Raw genomic sequence first — 18,339 nt, 5'->3', positions numbered from 1 at the left:
TCAGCTCTGAGGGAGTTTTTCCTTGCCACTGTCGCCCCTGGCTTGCTCACCTGGAGGATTTACATTTCATGTTAAAACTTTGTCTTTAATGGATTTCTGTGAAGCTGCTTTGTGACATCAGTTGTAAAAAACGCTATACAGATAAATTTGACTTGACTTGACTTGATTTTGGATCCTTCCTTAGTTTACAAACCTATTTTACTTAAGTGTGGTCCAAGCCTGACATTGCTAGTCTTCCTGGTTCCACACAAGAGCAATGGCAATCAAAGAAAAACAATCTTTAAAATCATCCTGTATCATAAACAAAACTATCAGAAACTAACAGAACAGATCTAATACTTCACAAAAAAGAATCAGTAACCAGTAATAACCCACACTTAAAACCAAACATCGACAATACCACAACAACATCTATATGAGGTTCATCAAATATTGTTTTAATAGCTTTTTAAAAGACAACCTACTTTGAAGTCCTATAAAGAACAGTTGTCTTCATACAATTTGATGGTGGGCTTGGCACCACCAGATGACCAGAACTCACTTGATGTATATTTTACTCATGATAACTTGACAACTAGTTTTTCACAAAAAACTGTGGTGTATTATTTCTAATAACATTATGCAAAAGACTTCAGTTTAGCCTCCACAGTCAGCCATGATAATCATTTATGCATTTCACACATACTAACACGGAAAGAACAATGAAGAGCTAATCTGGCTGCTCTGTGCTTAGTGGCACTTGACCATACCACTGGGTACTTCAGATCAGACAAGAAAAGAAAACAGAAAAATATGAAGGAAGCTGACCAGTAATTGCTTTGTAGGCAAAAACAGTCCAATAAAGTTGTCGTCACACTGAAAGTGGAGGTCATTTCATAGAGTTCACAGTGATGCATTGAATATCTAGTGCATGTTCCAAATTTCAATAAACAGATTCTCAAAAACCAGTAAATGCAGCTTTGTCTTTTATGCCTATATGAAATTACAAAAAGGTAGATTCAGCTAATTTTTCCCTGGCCTCTTGAGTAAAACAAGAGCTGTTCCTAACATAAAATAAAATAAAACTGTAGCTTTAGCTTCTTTACCAATTGCTCGACATGCAATTTAAATATAGGTTATCATCTATTATAAAACAGATAGTTCCGGTCCTAAAATCTGACTCGCTGCGCCGCGTTCAGAAGCCATTGTAAAATCCACGATATATGCACACCTATGACCACCTCACAACAGCTGAACTCTGTATCACTGCACCACAGCACGAAAAACCCTTCTGCTGTTAATGGATTTTGACTCTAATGCTGATCGCATGGAGCACCGAGTGCACTGATGAAGTAAGAACATGTTTTTGGTTTAAACTGAAGGGCTGACAACTTATTTTCTTTACTAGAACTAGGCTGGTCAGCTAGTCAACAGGCTAAAAGAGCCAACAGCCTAAACACCTCCATCATTAATATCACAGGCCTGAATTAAAGTACTCACGATATGACGGCGGAAGTGAGCTTTCTTCGCAGGGTGGCGGGCTACACTCTATATGATAAGGTAAGGAGCTTGGCCATCCAGGAGGAGCTCGGAGTAGAGCCGGTACTCCTCCGCAATGAAAGGAGCCAGCTGAGGTGGTTCGGGCATCTGATCCTGGACGCCTCCCGGTGGGGGTGTACCAGGCCCAGCCTACCGGGACAAGACCCCGGGGTCATCCTAGGACGCGCTGGAGGGATTATATCTCCAGGTTGGCCTGGGAGCGGCTTGGGGTCCCCGGAAATGAGCTGGAGGAAGTTGCGGGGGACAGGGCCGTCTGGGATTCTCTGCTCTCCCAACTGCTACCGCGTCCCTAGCTGGATTGAGCGGTTAACAACGATGATGAATAAAAGTATAAAAGTTTAAAGAATGTCACCTGAATGGATTTCATGAATGGATTTTGCACTGTTGGGCTGCAGGATCCAGTATTTAAATTCCTACATAGTGCACTATGTAGGGAGCAGGGAGCTGTAAATGGGCACTGTACATGCAATAAAATCACAGTAACCCACAGCCTCTCAGGGCGTATTGCTTTAATATAAACCCAAATATTTATCATATTTCTATAAACACAGCATTAGACTCGGTCTTGACCCAAACTCAACTATTCATAGTCTTGGACACTGTTTGAAAAATCACTGCACTGACAAAGTTAGCAAAAAAAAATTGTTTGCATATTTATGTTTTTTGCCATATTCATGTATCAGGCTATTCAGAGAGGTAACCAAACATCCACGTCTTTTCCAGGAAGCAGAAGATTAAAGCCCAAAATGATAAGCCTCTGAAAGCTGACCCTAAGCCTGACCCCTACCTGCCTAAACTCAATTTCTGAAAGTTTACTGTTTCAAGTTTTATCATAGGTTGGAGTTAAGAGAAACATTAGCATCTCACCTTTTTCTCTGTAGTGACCTGCTGGGATTTAAAGCTCTTATCTGTGAGATATCTACCGCCATGAAACGCTCTCACCCATGACCAACCTGCCAACATCACTTATGGTAATGACAGTCCGACTGCAGAGATGGCTGAGAGTTTCAGCACTGTTTCATTGTATTGCAGTGTTTTTCTCAGTATAGGTGAATCCACAAATGAATTTCTTTTTTCTTTAGGTCCCGGCCCAACATTCCTGGAAAAGTTGTTTAAAAAAAAAAACCTTCTTATTTCCAGGCAGATGCTCAAAGCATGGAGCCTGACCCTTTCAACTGTCTCACTGAATGAAGAACAAAGGTTTCTGATGTGAAAACACCATGAGGGATGGGTCCTTGAGCAATGCACTTTAAAAGGCAGAGAGATACATTAGTATCCAGCTCAAACTGTCACGGGAAATGAGCTGGCAGACAGTGTAATGTGAAGGCTCGGACTACTTAGGCTGAGACCTCGGAGCACCTCTGGCATCAGTGATTTCCGCTGGATAATGAGTGAAGCAGAGGGGCTAGTTAAATGAGCAGACCAAGGAAAGATATTCCTGGACATCAGGTTATTTTTTCAAACGAGAGCTGTCACACACACTGACAGCCGCATTGTGGGTACCTTAATTTAACCAGTGTATTTACACTGAGATTAAACACCTCTTTTGCAAATGAGCCCTGGCCAAGAAGGGGCAGCAGGACAATCAACAAGAACAACAACAACTTTACCAGCACCGGACAAACTAACACTAACTATGAGTTTCTTTCATAATGAAGACGTGGAATGCATTACAGCCGTGGTGACTTAATAAGAAATGTATTAACTGCATTGCTTAAGTGCTTAAGGTGATAAATTTTCTTCATTTTTTTATATTCACCAATAAAGAAGATATAACGTTTTGACATGACACTGACTACAATTTTAATTCTACAATTTAAATATTAAATAACCTTATATACTTGATCACAGTTAAACGTTCATAAACGTTTGACTCAAGTATATTTTCGGCTCCATACTTCCACTTATAATTGAGTAAGATTTTAATACAGTATTCATTCCATCACTTAAGCAACACTTCTCTGTACTTTTCCACCAATGTTAGGACTGTATGCCCATAAACATGCTATGATCAAAGATTATGCCTAAGAAAAGGCCTGGTGGCAAACATTCAAAATGTAATGTTATATTGATAAATTTTTGTGCAATGTCATTACAAAGATGTGCTGCAGAAAGCAACAGAAAGCACTGCTTCGAATACTCCCTTCTCAGTGTTTAGTATTTACAAAACTCAGCCGCTAGAATTCTCTCTCACTCTAAAAAATCGGCTCATATCACCCCAATTCTATGTCAGTTACACTGGTTATCTGTCCTGCTTTGCATCCGGATTAAAGTCCTCCTGCTCACCTACAAATCTCTACATGGTCCAGCCCCGGCCTATTTAGCCGATCTCCTGTATCCATACTGCCCTGCCCGGACACTTAGGTCTTCTCACACAGGTCATCTAGCTGCAGGGGTGGTGCCTCACCTCCAGTGGTAGGGCAAAACATATTGTTTCAAAAATAAAAAAAAGCACCTGGCTGAGTGATGAAATCCAATTAGGCCACTGAGTAAAACTGCCTTTCACGTTATGCTAATGTCATGTCTTTATAAACCTATTCAGAGGTGGGTAGTAACCAGTTATATTTACTCAGGTACGTATACTGAAGTAAAATATTGATGGATTTTTACTCTCCTGAGTATTTTCATATTAAATCATAATCCTTTTACTTCTACTGAAGTATATTAGTGAGTCAAGGAATCTTTTTTAGCAATTTTACTCAGTTACATTTTCATATTTAGTTACTAATTCCTTTTTTGTGTTTAATTTCAATATGTTGCTTTGTGATTGGTTACATCTCTGACTTTGAAGCTTTATATTTTAGACCAAAAAAATCCTAAAAAGAGAAGAGCAGAGCAGTTCCTATGCTGATCAATGCTGGATGTAGTACGAAGTTCGTCTGCAGGACTCAGTACTTATGTAGATTTTTGACCTGCTACTGTGTATTTCTACTCAGGTTGTTTTGGGGAAAGTACTTCTACTTGTGTAATTATTTTATTCAAGTATCAACACTTTTACTTGAGTACTGATTTAGGCTCCCCTCCTCTGAACTTGATCAACTGTGTCAGTGTTAGTTTTGATGCTGCTTCAGTAGCTGCAGCCTCAGATAGTAGTATTTGTTCTCTAACATCTCTGAGGAACATCAGACAGGTTTTCATACCCAGTTCACTTTCCAAAGATCACAGTTTGCTTTTTGTGATTTTATCTCTTTCATTTGGTTCAGATGATGGACTGCAAGGGCTAAAGTGAACTAAATTACACATGTGGGTGTTTGTTTATTGATCAGGCGTTTTGCAGGGAAGGTGGTGTTACTCACCACCATGAAAACAGAGAATCAGAATATAGAGACGCGTATCGTCTTTGTGTTTGCCACTTTAAACTGAACCATTCGGGTCAAACGCATAGCATTATTTATTGCTTGTCTCTCGTTATTTACAGCAGCCTGCAATGCAGGAATGATAAGAGCGTTTGTAAAGAGTAACATGTTAAGCAGCAGATTTTGCAGACACAAAAAAGTACAGCAAAAATGTGCTCTGGTGCCGAATTTCCTCGTGAATTAGCACTGTTCAGTTGTTTGGTGCTGCCTGAATTCGGATGGAGCCGCAGGTCAAAACCAGACTAAAGAAACGGTTCGACAGGTCTGAAAGCTCCTCCCAGGTGGAATGGATAGTCTGATTATCTCTGCCCCTGATTTTTACTCTGCCTGTTCGTGCTGATTAGTGCTTCATGCAGTTTAGTGAAAGCAGAGGTTTTATGTGCATCTTGACCTCAAAAGGTAGTGGGGCGTCACCCCCGGTACTTTCAAACGTGGTGGGTCAAATGCCCTATTCTGGTGGCCCTGTCTAACTGTCCCAAAACTTTGACTGGTCACTGTTGGAGATCTTTCAGCGTCATGACCCCAAACTATGGAAGTCATTACTACAACTCTGAGACTGTCCCTCACTTTTCTCCTTCAAAGCTTAGCTTAAAACCTGCCTCTCTTCTCAGCACTTTCATTCCTCTCCTCACTGATGTATTTTTTTTCCTGCCTCTGTAAGTAAATAACCTTGGGTTTGAGAAAGGCACTATATAAATTGTACATATTGTTGTTAATATTATTATTATTATATAATAATAATAATAATAATAATAATAATAATAATAATACTTTTCACAGAAGAAAGCAACAGTGACAAGAAGCTGATGTGCAGTAAACTGAACCAAACACAGAGAAGATGGTTGGAGGATGTTTAATACGCTGAGGGGATGACATCGCTTTGCCAAAAACAGCAGAGGATTATGGATCCGGGCCATCAAAACAGAACTAATTTATTGAGGTAATCAGTGCAGCTACCTGAGCTCCCATTGTAATCTGTGCCAGCTATTTCCTCACTGCCCCAGACCTAACAAGCTGTCATGTGTCTCATGTTTTCTGCACTATGTTTACAGTAGCCGTCAAATTCAATTATGGTGGGTTGTAAAGTAACGCCACCACCACAGTCCTGATAGTGTCAAATAAGGAGAGAACACACAGGCTCAACAAACAACTAAACCAGGTAATTTGGGCGAAATTCATAGGACATGTCAGGTAGCTATAAAGGTTTTGGGGACCACTTTAAAATAAGACTACCCTGTTAAATGGTTCATGAATGGCTTAAAATTGGTTTATTAATGGTTATTCATTAAGTCTTACAGACCTTAAAATCATTAATAAGCATTTACAACAGCCATCAAAAATAGTCTATTAAAAAAATTAAAGAATTAAAAACCTTTTTAGATACCTGACATGTCCCATGAAATTCGCTCAAATTTCTTTCTTTTTTTTAAGTTGGGGGAAGCAGTCGGAGAGTTAGGGTGGGGTGGTGGGTTTGGAGGTAAGGTGGGGGGATGGGTTTGGGGGTTGTTGGGTACTCAGGGATCTAGCTGATGGGGGGGAGATAGTTTTAAGGTATCAGGGAATCGTTACTGTTGTGATATTTAAAGCAGATGAATAAAAAGAACAAAAAATAGTCTATTAAACAAACAGATTATAAGAGCTGTTACTAACATTGTAAATGTAACTGACATTTTACATTTGGCTTTGCAAATGAGCATCCTCTACTCTGCTGATGTCTGGAGCTTCAAATTTGAAGTACATTCAAAAGAACTCACATTAGCTCACTGCTAAAACCTGAAGGCTCGACCACAAAGGCAGATAAGGTGTTAAATAACAACACTTACCTTTTTACCAATTCTAACACATTTTGTGAGATATTGATTTTCTCTTTTTACACATTCTGTTTGCTGTCTAATGACGTTGCGTTGGCAGCGGTTTGAAAAGATGTGGTGGTGTTTCACAGGTCTTGGAGGACACCTGTGTTGGCTTTCACCCTCCTAGTGCTGGTAGTGTTCTGTGACTGGGGGAGTCCTGACTAGTGGGTGGAATTGGATACGACTAAATTGGGAAAAAACTAGGGGAAAAACCCTTTCATCATGCAAAGAGTTCTTTGAGTGTTTATGGTTGTATATAGAACCATTTATTTACCAAAGAACCCTTGAAGAACCATCTTTTTTACCAGTAAACACTAAACTGAACACACTAATATGTGTAGTTAAGGACAAAACATGTCAATTTTAATTTTAATTTTTATTTTTTTCCACAGTGCTGCTAGTAAATTTTCTGCCGAGAGTCAATATTTGTTAGGGATTTCTCATAATTGCTCGCGGGGCCCCCTAGTGGCTTGGGCCCCTGGGAATGCACCCATAGACCCACTGGATGGTCCAGGCCTGGCTGTTAGAGACAATATTAAAAAAGCCCTTCTTCCCCCAAAGATGAGGTTGAGGGTGTACTTAGAAAAAGCACTGTGGTGGCTGCTGCTTAAGTGCTTTAGTAGAGCTCCACAGTGGGAGATCTGGTTGAGTTTTACTGCAAAGGTTGGAAGCTGTCGTGCAGCAAAAGAGACCCAGAAATCAAGTGTAAACTGTTTACAATGCTACTCACATTGAGAGAAAAGTAAGTAAAAGTTAAGGGAAAAAAATCAATGTTATTAGGTGACTTTATAATTCTGTTGCAGTAGAATTAAATGACACAGTAGATCACACATTAAAGACTCTGAAGCTTATAGACAGAAGAGGATGAGCCAGTGTTTTGATCAGTGGGTGCTCTTATTCTCAGTCTATAGCACAGTCAGTCCAAGCAACAAGTCGAGCAAGTCACTGATGATTCTAATAATGAACAGCAGCTATTAGCCAGTATGTCGCTGTTGTCCAAATGGTAACTTTACAGGAGAAGGTAAAAACATACTTTACTTCTAATGTAAGTCAATGGAACCAGACTTTTTTCCAAGTAATTTTGGGCCATTTATTTTGGTTCATTCATTATAAAGTTTACACATCTTGTAAAGGGCAACAGGTATTTTCAAATTATGTCAGAAACTGAAAAATGACAAAAATGGAAATACAAGGTTTTCTTCCAACAGCAGCGAAATATTGTGCCAATGACATCATTACATTACTGACTAATTTCAAGTAGTAGCGCTTTAGATAAGTTTCCTTTAAGGATGAGTCTTGCTGATGTTCAGCCAGTTTGGAAAAGATGTGGCACTGAAAGATTTGTATTGGATGCATTTACTATACACTAAACTTTGAATGGCATTAAACAAATTTGTTTATTTTTGAGACAAAAGCAATGCATTTCCACTCAGGCAACAGTTTATAATGACTTCTGTTAGGCCAGGGGTGTCCAAACTTTTTTCAAAGAGGGCCAGATTGTACCACGTGAAAATACCTGAGGGCCGAAATATTCAAATCATCACTAGGGTTCTGCTGCAGTACTTGGGTTCTGCTGCAGTACAATGATCCAAAACACACCAGCAAGTCCTTTGAATGGCTTAAGAAAAACAAAATTAAGATTTTGGAGTGGTCTAGTCAAAGTCCTGACCTGAATCCGATTGAGATGCCGTGGCATGACCTTAAAAAGGCGGTTCATGGTCAGAAACCCTCCAATGTGGCTGAATTACAACAATTCTGCAAAGATGAGTGGCCAAAAGCTCCTCCACAGCGCTGTAAAAGACTCATTGCCAGTTATCACAAATGGTTGATTGCAGTTGTTGGATTTCTTTTTCCCTTAATAATAAAGACCTTCATTTATATTTTTCACACCACTGTGTGTGTGTGGTGTGTGTATATATATATATATATATATATATATATATATATATATATAGAGAGAGAGAGAGAGAGAGAGATAAATATATTTTAAATTAACATTGATATATATTTCCCATGACCCAAGAGGATCAGCGATTGTATAATTATTCAAAATATGAAGTTTTCAAAAAATCAGCAAATAGAATCACAGCTTTCAGTGAGCTACCGTGTTTCCTTTCACTGTATAAAAGATGCACAAGGCCTCTTTTGGCTCAGAGCAATTTGGGTAACTGCATATGCTAAATTATTAACAATAAAGTAACAATAAAACGTGTCTAATTCTGATTGGATAATTAGGCACTTTTGTTTCCAGCCAAAACTTAATGAAATAAGAGTATTATTACAAAAAGTGTTGAGTTTAAAGACAACAAGCCTGATCATTATATTGAGTAGAAACATGCTAAAATTACATTTGTAGTTTTTAATAAGCCTCCTCTGAGGGCCTAGAAGGCCCCAAGGTTTTCCCTCTGTATTATAATATATTAATAGCTAATATTCTTAGAGAATTTATTAAATTAGATTGCACCGAAATGTGGTGCATAATAAACATCCACTATTACAAATAAGCATAAAGACAATTTTTGCAAATGCTCTGCAGAGCAGCTTTACAGTTCTGACACCAACAACACACACTGTGTCTGGGAATGTGTTCCCTGCTTTTATATGAGGCTCTCGTAAAGTAAGGTGAATATTAAAGGCTCACCTTGTACTGGTAGCGATTTGAGACACTGTCTTGGTGTCTCTGGAAGGGATTTGGTAAGTTTTCTTCTCCTCTGACATCATCCAGTCTTGACGTGACAGTGGCGGGTCTTATAACTCCAGGCTTTGTCTGAAGTAAAGATAAAGCAGTATTAGTGTAGCATCCTGCGCCCAAAATGGACTGACCTTTCTATAACTTCATGTCTCTGACATTTTTCCCACTGTGGTTTACAGTGTACTGTTTTCTCATCTGTGGATACTCCGACTATAACTGTTGATCAATAACACATCACATAGATTTCAATATCAAAGGCAAGAAATTGAAATTTTTAGCATAGGGTTCCATCTGCAGTCATTAGATGGCATGGTTTGGCTTGATGTCGGCATCTATCGCCTGAGGAGACATTTCTTTTAATGTTTGAGGAGTTTTCTTTAGACATGTCAGATAACTTTTGATTAGCAGTGCTTTGCAGAAATTAGCCCTGAATGCAAATCAGCTCTCCATATTTGAATTAATGTCAGTCAAAGTATATATATATATATATATATACACACACACATACACACACACACACAGTGGTGTATGCCCCTTCCTGATTTCTTATTCTTTTGCATGTTTGTCACACTTAAATGTTTCAGATCACCAAATTTAAACATTACACAAAGATAACACAAGTAAACACAAAATGCAGTTTATAAAAACCTACAGGGCCCTGTGTGAAAAAGTGATTGCCACCCTGGCCATCTTTTCGTGACCTCAAGCTGAAGCGCACTTGGGTTCTGCTGCAGTACAATGATCCAAAACACACCAGCAAGTCCACCTCTGAATGGCTTATGAAAAACAAAATTAAGCCTTTGGAGTGGCCTAGTCAAAGTCCTGACCTGTATCCGATTGAGATGCCGTGGCATGACCTTAAAAAGGCGGTTTATGGTCAGAAACCCTCCAATGTGGCTGAATTACAACAATTCTGCAAAGATGAGTGGCCAAAGCTCCTCCACAGCGCTGTAAAAGACTCACTGCCAGTTTTCACAAACGCTTGATTGCAGTTGTTGCTGCTAAGGGTGGCCCAACCAGTTACTAGGTTTAGGGGGCAATCACTTTTTCACACAGGGCCCTGTAGGTTTGGATTTCTTTTTCCCTTAATAATAAAGACCTTAATTTATAAACTGCATTTTGTGTTTACTTGTATTTATCTTTGTCTAATATTTAAATTTGTTTGGTGATCTGAAACATTTAAGTGTGACAAACATGCAAAAGAATATTTAATACATTAAACTTTAATACATTTTAAATTAACATTGATATATATATTTCCTGTGACCCAAGAGGATCAGCAACTTAGATAATGTATGTTTGCGTGTGATTTATACAGAATAAGCTCATACATGTTGAATAAACGTTAACTTTTAGAACCTTAGGGTAATTTTGCTTGACATTTTGGTATTTTGGTCAATTACAATGTGGCCAATTTGAATAATCTTGATAAAAGTTTAATCAGCACCAGCAAAACATTGTAAATCTTTGCCTATACAGATGTTGAAAATAAGTGTCACCTCAGACACCGAAATTCTTAGTCTAGAGTGTCTATGAGCTGAAAACACTGGAATAAATAATTAGCATGAGGCGAACATGTTTTTTATTGATTTTTCTGTCCTCTTGGATTCATCCTGAGTGCTAAAACTTATACACGGCAGGACAGACTTTATTTGTTATTTCAAATTAAGCAGCATGTTTATTATCAGCTGTTTTTAATACTCAAAACCAATCTAAATTGAAAGACGGCTAAGTATTATTAATTTTATTTATTCTATTTATTGTTATTTATCTGTATTGTATTATATATATTTATCTATATAACTATATTAATGTTCATTCAATATAAACTTTGAAGTTTGATATATATTGAATGAACATCGATATATATTGAATGAAGTTAGTTACAGTAGGTGTGTGTGTTTGGTAACCGTCAGGAGAAAGAGCAGTGACCAGTGTTGATTTTAGCTGTTTTTCAAGTGGCATTTCTGCCTTGTTCCTAATTACAAAGGAGGAATCACTGTACTGTTCTGATAAAAAAAAAACACCCATTCAGCTCCACCTGGTGTTTGTTGATGCCCATTTGTTGATTTGAACAGTTCATATTAGTGTTGTTTTTAGAATTGTTACATTTTATTGCCAATATGTCAATGTTCATTCAATTAAAATCAATGTTTATTCCATATCAAGTTAATTGAATGCATTACGTATAATATATATATATATATATATATATATATATATACCCCTCTTACTACAGCACTTAGAAAATCATAACCCATTCAAAGAAAGTGAAGATTCTTACCAGTGTTCTTTCTGAAGGTCCAGGAACTTGATGGTGAGCCTGGAAGAACAAAAGAATGAGCTATAAGAGAAACCTCCATTATTTGGTTGGGCAGCTATAAAGGACTATAAAAGTGTCCTAGACAGCCATGATATTTATAGATATAAGATAATCTATCTGCATGGGGAGTGTCACAGGAAAACAAGTGAAAACACAGGAGCTCCAGAGAAAATGGGACCACCTGGAAGACCTGGTAGACACCAAAACTGCCCCATCAGATAAACAGCACTTAAAGCTTTCATCTCTGAAAGAGAGGAGAAAATCAAGCTGCTTCAGATCTGAAAACATCCTCAGGTGTTTCTGTCCATCCTTCCACTGTGAGAAGACGACTCAGCGCTGTGGGTCTGAAAGGATGTGTAGCTGTCGAGAAGAACCTCACTGAGAAAAGGAGACGGACACCTCAAACAAAGAAGCTGAACGATGGACTGACCACCCCAGAGTCCAGATCTCAACACCACTGAATGTGTTTGATTACTTCAGAAAATGATCAACCAGCTTCTAAGACTGAACTTTGGAGGTGTGTCTGCAGATTCTTTGAGGGACTGAAAGTGAGTCTCCTGAAAAGAATGGAAGCTGGAATGACGGTAAACAGTGGACACACTAAACACTAATAAAAAACATCCTGAAAAATGAATACCTTGCACTCAAAAGGCTTTTTTGACTGGTAATTAAATTAATGAAGGGTGGTTTTTGCACAGAGCCTTCTACAGTCATAAAACAGTGTACAGCATCAAGTCATGTTGTTTATTCTGCTAAAAGCCTGACAGCAAATGACAAACTTAATCTATCAGGTGCATTCACAAAAACCTAATTGCTACTTCAGTTCAGATTTAGCTCCCTCCGGAAACAGTAAGTCTGGAAACTGAAGTAAATGAATGAAGGGCTCTCAGCTTGATTGCAGTCACTCAAAAAGAAATATTTTTATACAACAAGTATGCAATGTTCTGATTCACTGGCAGTAATCAGGCTTACCTTCAGCTTTAGTCGTAGGAGTCATGATTCAGCTTCTATACATAACTTTGCAGGTTTAGGATTGTGTGAATGTATAAGCTCCTTAAACTCCTCTATTTCTAAGCACAAACCAGAGACATATGTCTGTGTATGTAATAGGTATATGTATTTTGTATGCATTACAAAACACAGACAAAAAACTATGAATTTTTCAGTTTTTGACTACTTAAAAATGCCTGTTGACCTTCACATTGTGTGTAAAAGGACCAAAAGAAAAGGCCCAAAATGACTGGTTACATTGACTTAGATCAGTGGTCGGCAACCCAAATGTTAAGAAGAGCCATTTTGTCCTTTCAACAAAAATCAAACCACCTTGGGAGCCACAACACTTTATGTCCATTTTATTGAAGTAACATTTATCATCAAATACATCTTAATATGTGCTGATGTCCTGGTATAGACTAAGAAAATATAAATGAAAATGCAGACTTACTTTGCTCTGCTTTAAGCTTTAGTTCATCTATGGCTGCTTTTCTCGCATCTCCAGCAGGAAACTTTTGCAAAAGTAGAACAGTTTCTTGTACAATGTTTCTCAATGTTTGATGTTTTATGATGCTGAAGTCAGTAATTTTCCTGTTCCACCTTAAATGATGCCTGAGGTTGGCAGAATGTAACTGCTGCACCATTTAAGGTGGAACAAGAACATTTGAATGAGAAGCTGGCTTATGAGAAACAGACTTCTGCAAATAAGTCGATTCGTCTCCAAATTATCGATGTTTGCCTTAAATCCTTCTCTTTCCCTTTTCGTTAGCTACTAGCTAGGTGATTTGTTGTCTGCGTTGCTATGGGGACCAGTAGTCTGCGCACCAACCTTCAGGGTTAAAGGGTGAATTAGCAGTTCTACATTAACTCCAGAGTTTAGGACCATTTATTGTTAAAACTGTGTTGAACGATCAGCAGAGCTTTATTTTACTGCAAAGGAGGATTTTCCTTCTCATGTTAAGTTACCATTTTGGAGATACAAGCTTTTGTACGGACAGTAGCGACTTTTGTATCATTGTACACTAAATATAAGATAATGCAAATAAATCCATTTTATTTACTATCCAAAACTACTCATGAACCTACCTGTGTCTATAAAAACTCCTGTACGTTTTTATAGGTAATATTGATGATGGTAAAATAGTGGAAAATCTGAAAAAACTAAATTTTCTTAGTGGACTATTTTGCATCACAACACCCTGCAAGTATCCCTCCGCCACAAAAGTGTCTTAAAATACATTTTAGGCCAAAATCTTCTTAAAACTATCACAAAACAATGTCTTAGACACCAGACAATGTATTCATAACCATTTAATGTAATAACTTTCTGCGACGCAGCTTTTAGAGGTGGACGTCTGGTTCCTATCACCACCACTGTTAACAATTCTGACTCTAAGTTTCTCTGTAATGGAGCATTTCACCCCAAACCACTCTGAATGACTCTGTTTACATCTTAACCACTTAATAATTATACAGATGTTTCGAAAGGCTGGTGAAATTCCCTGTCAATGCCAGGTGTGAATGGGACCTGAGTAATAAAAGAAGAACACTGTTTTCGTTCTTTGGGTTCTGTATCTAGTAAATTAAATTTCACATGAAACAAAGAAAGTTAGTGCAGACTGTCAACTTTAATACAAGAGTAGTATGTGGGAATACAGCCATCTTTACTCATTTTAGGGAACCAAAACTAACAGGGCTGTTTGCTGCTCTGTTAATTCTGGGACCAGTTGTGTAGTGCTGCATCAGTAGTGCACACATTAGAGAGCTAACAAAAGATTTAGAGCTCTAGACGTGGTATAGATGTCTAGGTTCTGATGCGATGCATCTCAACAAGAGGACATTGTCAATCGGAAGTCAATGCTTGTAAATTAGGCCATCAATTGGAAACCAAAACACGCATCTCAAAATTGCATGCTAATGAGCAAGAATGTACTGGTAACCATAGAAATAGCAATGGACTTGGCAGACCACAGTGGTAGAAGACCATAAAGTGAAAAATATAACGTATTATGCTGGCAAGGTTCACCATAAGATGCAAAAAAAGGGGTAAGTCTCCAGAACAGAAAGGCCAGGGTGCTGTTACCTAGGTAATAAGTAGCCTTGTGGCTTTGGAACAAAGATCTAGGAATAATAAATGAATGAATTCGTAATGGAACAGAAGCATCTTAGCTGCTCAGGTCCAACCGAGGGCCTCATAATCCACCTTGCAGTAAAACAACCACTGAAACAACCAAATGGAGTTTTTTTAGGGTCAAAAAGTGGAAATTTCAGGTGTGAATCACTCAACCTGAACCCCAAAGAGAATGAATTTCACTAACTAAAGACAAGACCAAAGGCAAGATCTCCCAAAACAAGCAAGAACCGAGAACTGATGCAATACGAGCCCAACAGAGAATCCCTGATGAGGGTATCCAGCTTCTGCTGAGGTATAAGGTTGCAGACTTCTGGGATTGACTGCAAAGGATCTGCACCAAACTCCTGTGTGTTTATGTGTAAAGAGCTAAAAAAATTTTGTTGACATTCTGTACTTTAACACTGTCAGTGTTTGACAGTAAGAAAGTGCATGTACTTCAGTAGGGAAGCACGGGGAACAACCTAACGCTGGGCACAATTTAACACAGACGTTTTACATTATTATACAAAGCCAAGCAGCGTGAGCTTCTGGACACATTATCACCATTCCTAGCCGCAGCCTCCCACCAAAATTCAGAGCGATTTGTTATCATTTTAAAGAAATCTATGCCAAAAAGTGAGCTGTTTGTGTAAATCACAAATTCCAACCTTATATCACTTTAATCACCATCTTGTTTCTTACAATGCAGCACTGTTTTGAAGCAGCTGACAAGCTCACAGCAAGTTCTAGTTAGGGTTACGTACTGTAATAAAATAAAATATTAATATGTGCTGATGTCCTGGTATAGACTAAGAAAATATAAATGAAAATGCAGACTTACTTTGCTCTGCTTTAAGCTTTAGTTCATCTATAGCTGCTTTTTTCGCATCTCCAGCAAGAAACTTTTCCAAAAGTAGAACAGTTTCTTATACAATGTTGCTGAATGTTTGATGTTGTTTTACGATGCTGAAGTCAGTAATTTTCCTGTTCCACCTTAAATGGTGCTTGGGGTGGCAGAATGTACCTGCGGCACCATTTAAGGTGAAACAAGAACATTTGAACGAGAAGATGGCTTATGAGAAACAGACTTCAGCTTTGTGGCTTTTTAGTGTTTGACAGTTTCTCATTCCAGATTAAACGTATCAGGAAACCAGCTGGAGTGATTATAAATGCAAATAAGTCGATTCGTCTCCAATTTATCGATGTTTGCCTTAAATCCTTCTCTTTGCCTTTTCGTTTGCTACTAGCTAGGTGATTTGTTGTCTGTGTTGCTATGGTGACCAGCAGTCTGCGCTGATCTTCAGGGTTAAAGGGTGAATTAGCAGTTCTACATTAACTCCAGAGTTTAGGACCATTTACTGTTAAAACTGTGTTGAACGATCAGCAGAGCTTTATTTTACTGTAAAGCAGGTTTATTTTATTTTTTATTATTTATCTAATTCTGCTGTGGAGGTGCAACAGGGCAGTAAAAGAGCCGCTAGTTGCCAAACCCGACCCTGAAAACAGCTTTTACGCTTGACCAAATGTACCGAACTTGCAGAGCAAGCAGAGGTGGGTCCAAAGCAAAGTATGTCATCATTTTAAAGAAATCTATGCCAAAAAGTCAGCTGTTTGTGTAAATCACAAAATCCAACCTTATATCACTTTAATCACCATCTTGTTTCTTACAGTGCAGCACTGTTCTGAAGCAGCTGACAAGCTCACAGCAAGTGCTAGTTAGGGTTACGTACTGCCTCTGTACTGCGGGGTTCGTTCTTACACAGCGCTACAGCTCAGACACCTTTAGTAAATAAAGACAAATTAAGTAAATTTGGTCTTTTTGTTTCACATGTTTACGTAGATTTTAATATCAAAAAGAGAAACATCTGAAATCAGGGATTTTCCTCTGCTTTATTAGTGTCTTTCAGTATATTAATGAAGTTGACATTAACAGTTGGTAAAGCTGTAGTTATTCAGAAACAATGTTCATATTTTACTGATGTGATGTTTTTTATTTGCTGTCATGTCAGTCTTTTGTCAGTTTACATATATAATTTGGTGTGTGTGTGTGTGTGTGTGTGTGTGTGTGTGTGTGTGTGTATCAGTCAGTTGAGCTGTCTTATAGATGATAACATGTAATGCAGTTTGGTTAGAAAACATATTTGTCTCTTACAAAGAGAATTATATTGAATAAACTTTGCGTTCATTCGTCAGACGTTTCTAGCAGGTGTTAAACTGACCCTCTGTCTGTTACAGTGAACCCACCCATGGGCTTAATTGTAACACTACACCTCCCATCGTTTTTGGTGGAATTGTACATGAACAGTAGGAGCTAGAAACAAAGTTCAAGTGTTTGTTTGTAGTAGTGATGTATATGTTGCTTGTATAAAAACATGATTACGTCATGATAACGTCAATTTTTTTAATTATTCCGCAAAAATCTAAAATTATCTGTACTTTCATTCCACTACATTTCAATATATATATATATATATATATATATATATATATATATATATATATATATTACTCCACTACATCCTGCAGCATACATGATTTACTTTACTTTGGTGGAAATTGATTGAAAAATATTGATACGAAAAATAATGATATGAAAAATAAAAAAGGTTGATTTTAGTCCTCAGGCATGAACATTGATTGACAGGCTGTCATTTGGTCACACACAGTAGGCGATACATTGATTATGAACTGCAAAAGGTCAAAGCAATCCGGCGCTTATTTTAGAAAGAAAGAATACGATTGAAAAGAGAACTAATATGTCATGTCATCATGAATATTTTTTTTTTTTCTTATTTACTGGCAATACATGTGCTAAGAGGACATCAATGGGGGGCACAGTGTTATTTTACATATTAGAGCAGAAATATTACTCTGCTATGTGGGCTTACAACTGACTAGTGAGGTTAGTTAATGTTACATAGCCAGCTGCCTACAATCCAGCTAATCTATGTCTTAATAACACAGTAGGAACCCAAAAATACAAGCTACACACAGCAACTCAACAGCAATCAATTCTGAGAATTGGGCAACAGCCTTCTAAACCTGTTTAAATGTGCTGCCAGAGGCATTACAGAGCATTGATGTATACATTGGACATAGAAAGATGTATCAGCAGGGCGCAGGAAGTGTGCCGAGGGTGCTGCAGCACACCGAATTCAGGGTTGCAACTGTTAAAAATAATAATATCACTAAAACGTTCTGAACTTCACGATCATTTTCATCTTTAAAATCTGCAGTAGTCATGCTCTGTTTAAGGAACGCCGTATTTTCATTACAGAAATGATTACGTTGAACATGGAGAATGAAATGTCAGCCTCACTTGTCCAGACTAATCTTCTCAGGAGTGTGCAGCACAACTGATTTTACAAAAGTGTTCTTCTGGAAGTTGCTTGCAATTACACATTTCCACCAGAGAGGTCTCCAAATCCCTGAACTTGCGTCAAGCTGCTTTAAATACTGTTTCTGAGGGC

At 38.1% G+C, this 18,339-nt stretch overlaps 1 protein-coding gene across 1 annotated transcript in view; it reads right to left on the bottom strand.

The window, feature by feature from the left end:
• Window positions 1-18,339, bottom strand: part of LOC118810024 (muscular LMNA-interacting protein) — an 85,447-nt gene that overhangs the window by 17,547 nt on the left and 49,561 nt on the right. Inside the window, exons 10-11 of the mRNA XM_036573542.1 lie at window positions 11,725-11,763; window positions 9,390-9,515 (exon numbers count right to left, since the gene is read on the bottom strand). Of these exons, the coding sequence (XP_036429435.1) occupies window positions 9,390-9,515; window positions 11,725-11,763 (165 nt within the window). The remainder of the gene's footprint in view (window positions 1-9,389; window positions 9,516-11,724; window positions 11,764-18,339) is intronic.

Source organism: Colossoma macropomum, unplaced genomic scaffold (assembly GCF_904425465.1).
Source record: "Colossoma macropomum unplaced genomic scaffold, Colossoma_macropomum, whole genome shotgun sequence".
In the NCBI taxonomy this organism is placed as follows: domain Eukaryota; kingdom Metazoa; phylum Chordata; class Actinopteri; order Characiformes; family Serrasalmidae; genus Colossoma; species Colossoma macropomum.
The sequence above is the reverse complement of the archived record's forward strand: the minus strand, read 5'-3'. Positions and strand labels throughout refer to the sequence as shown.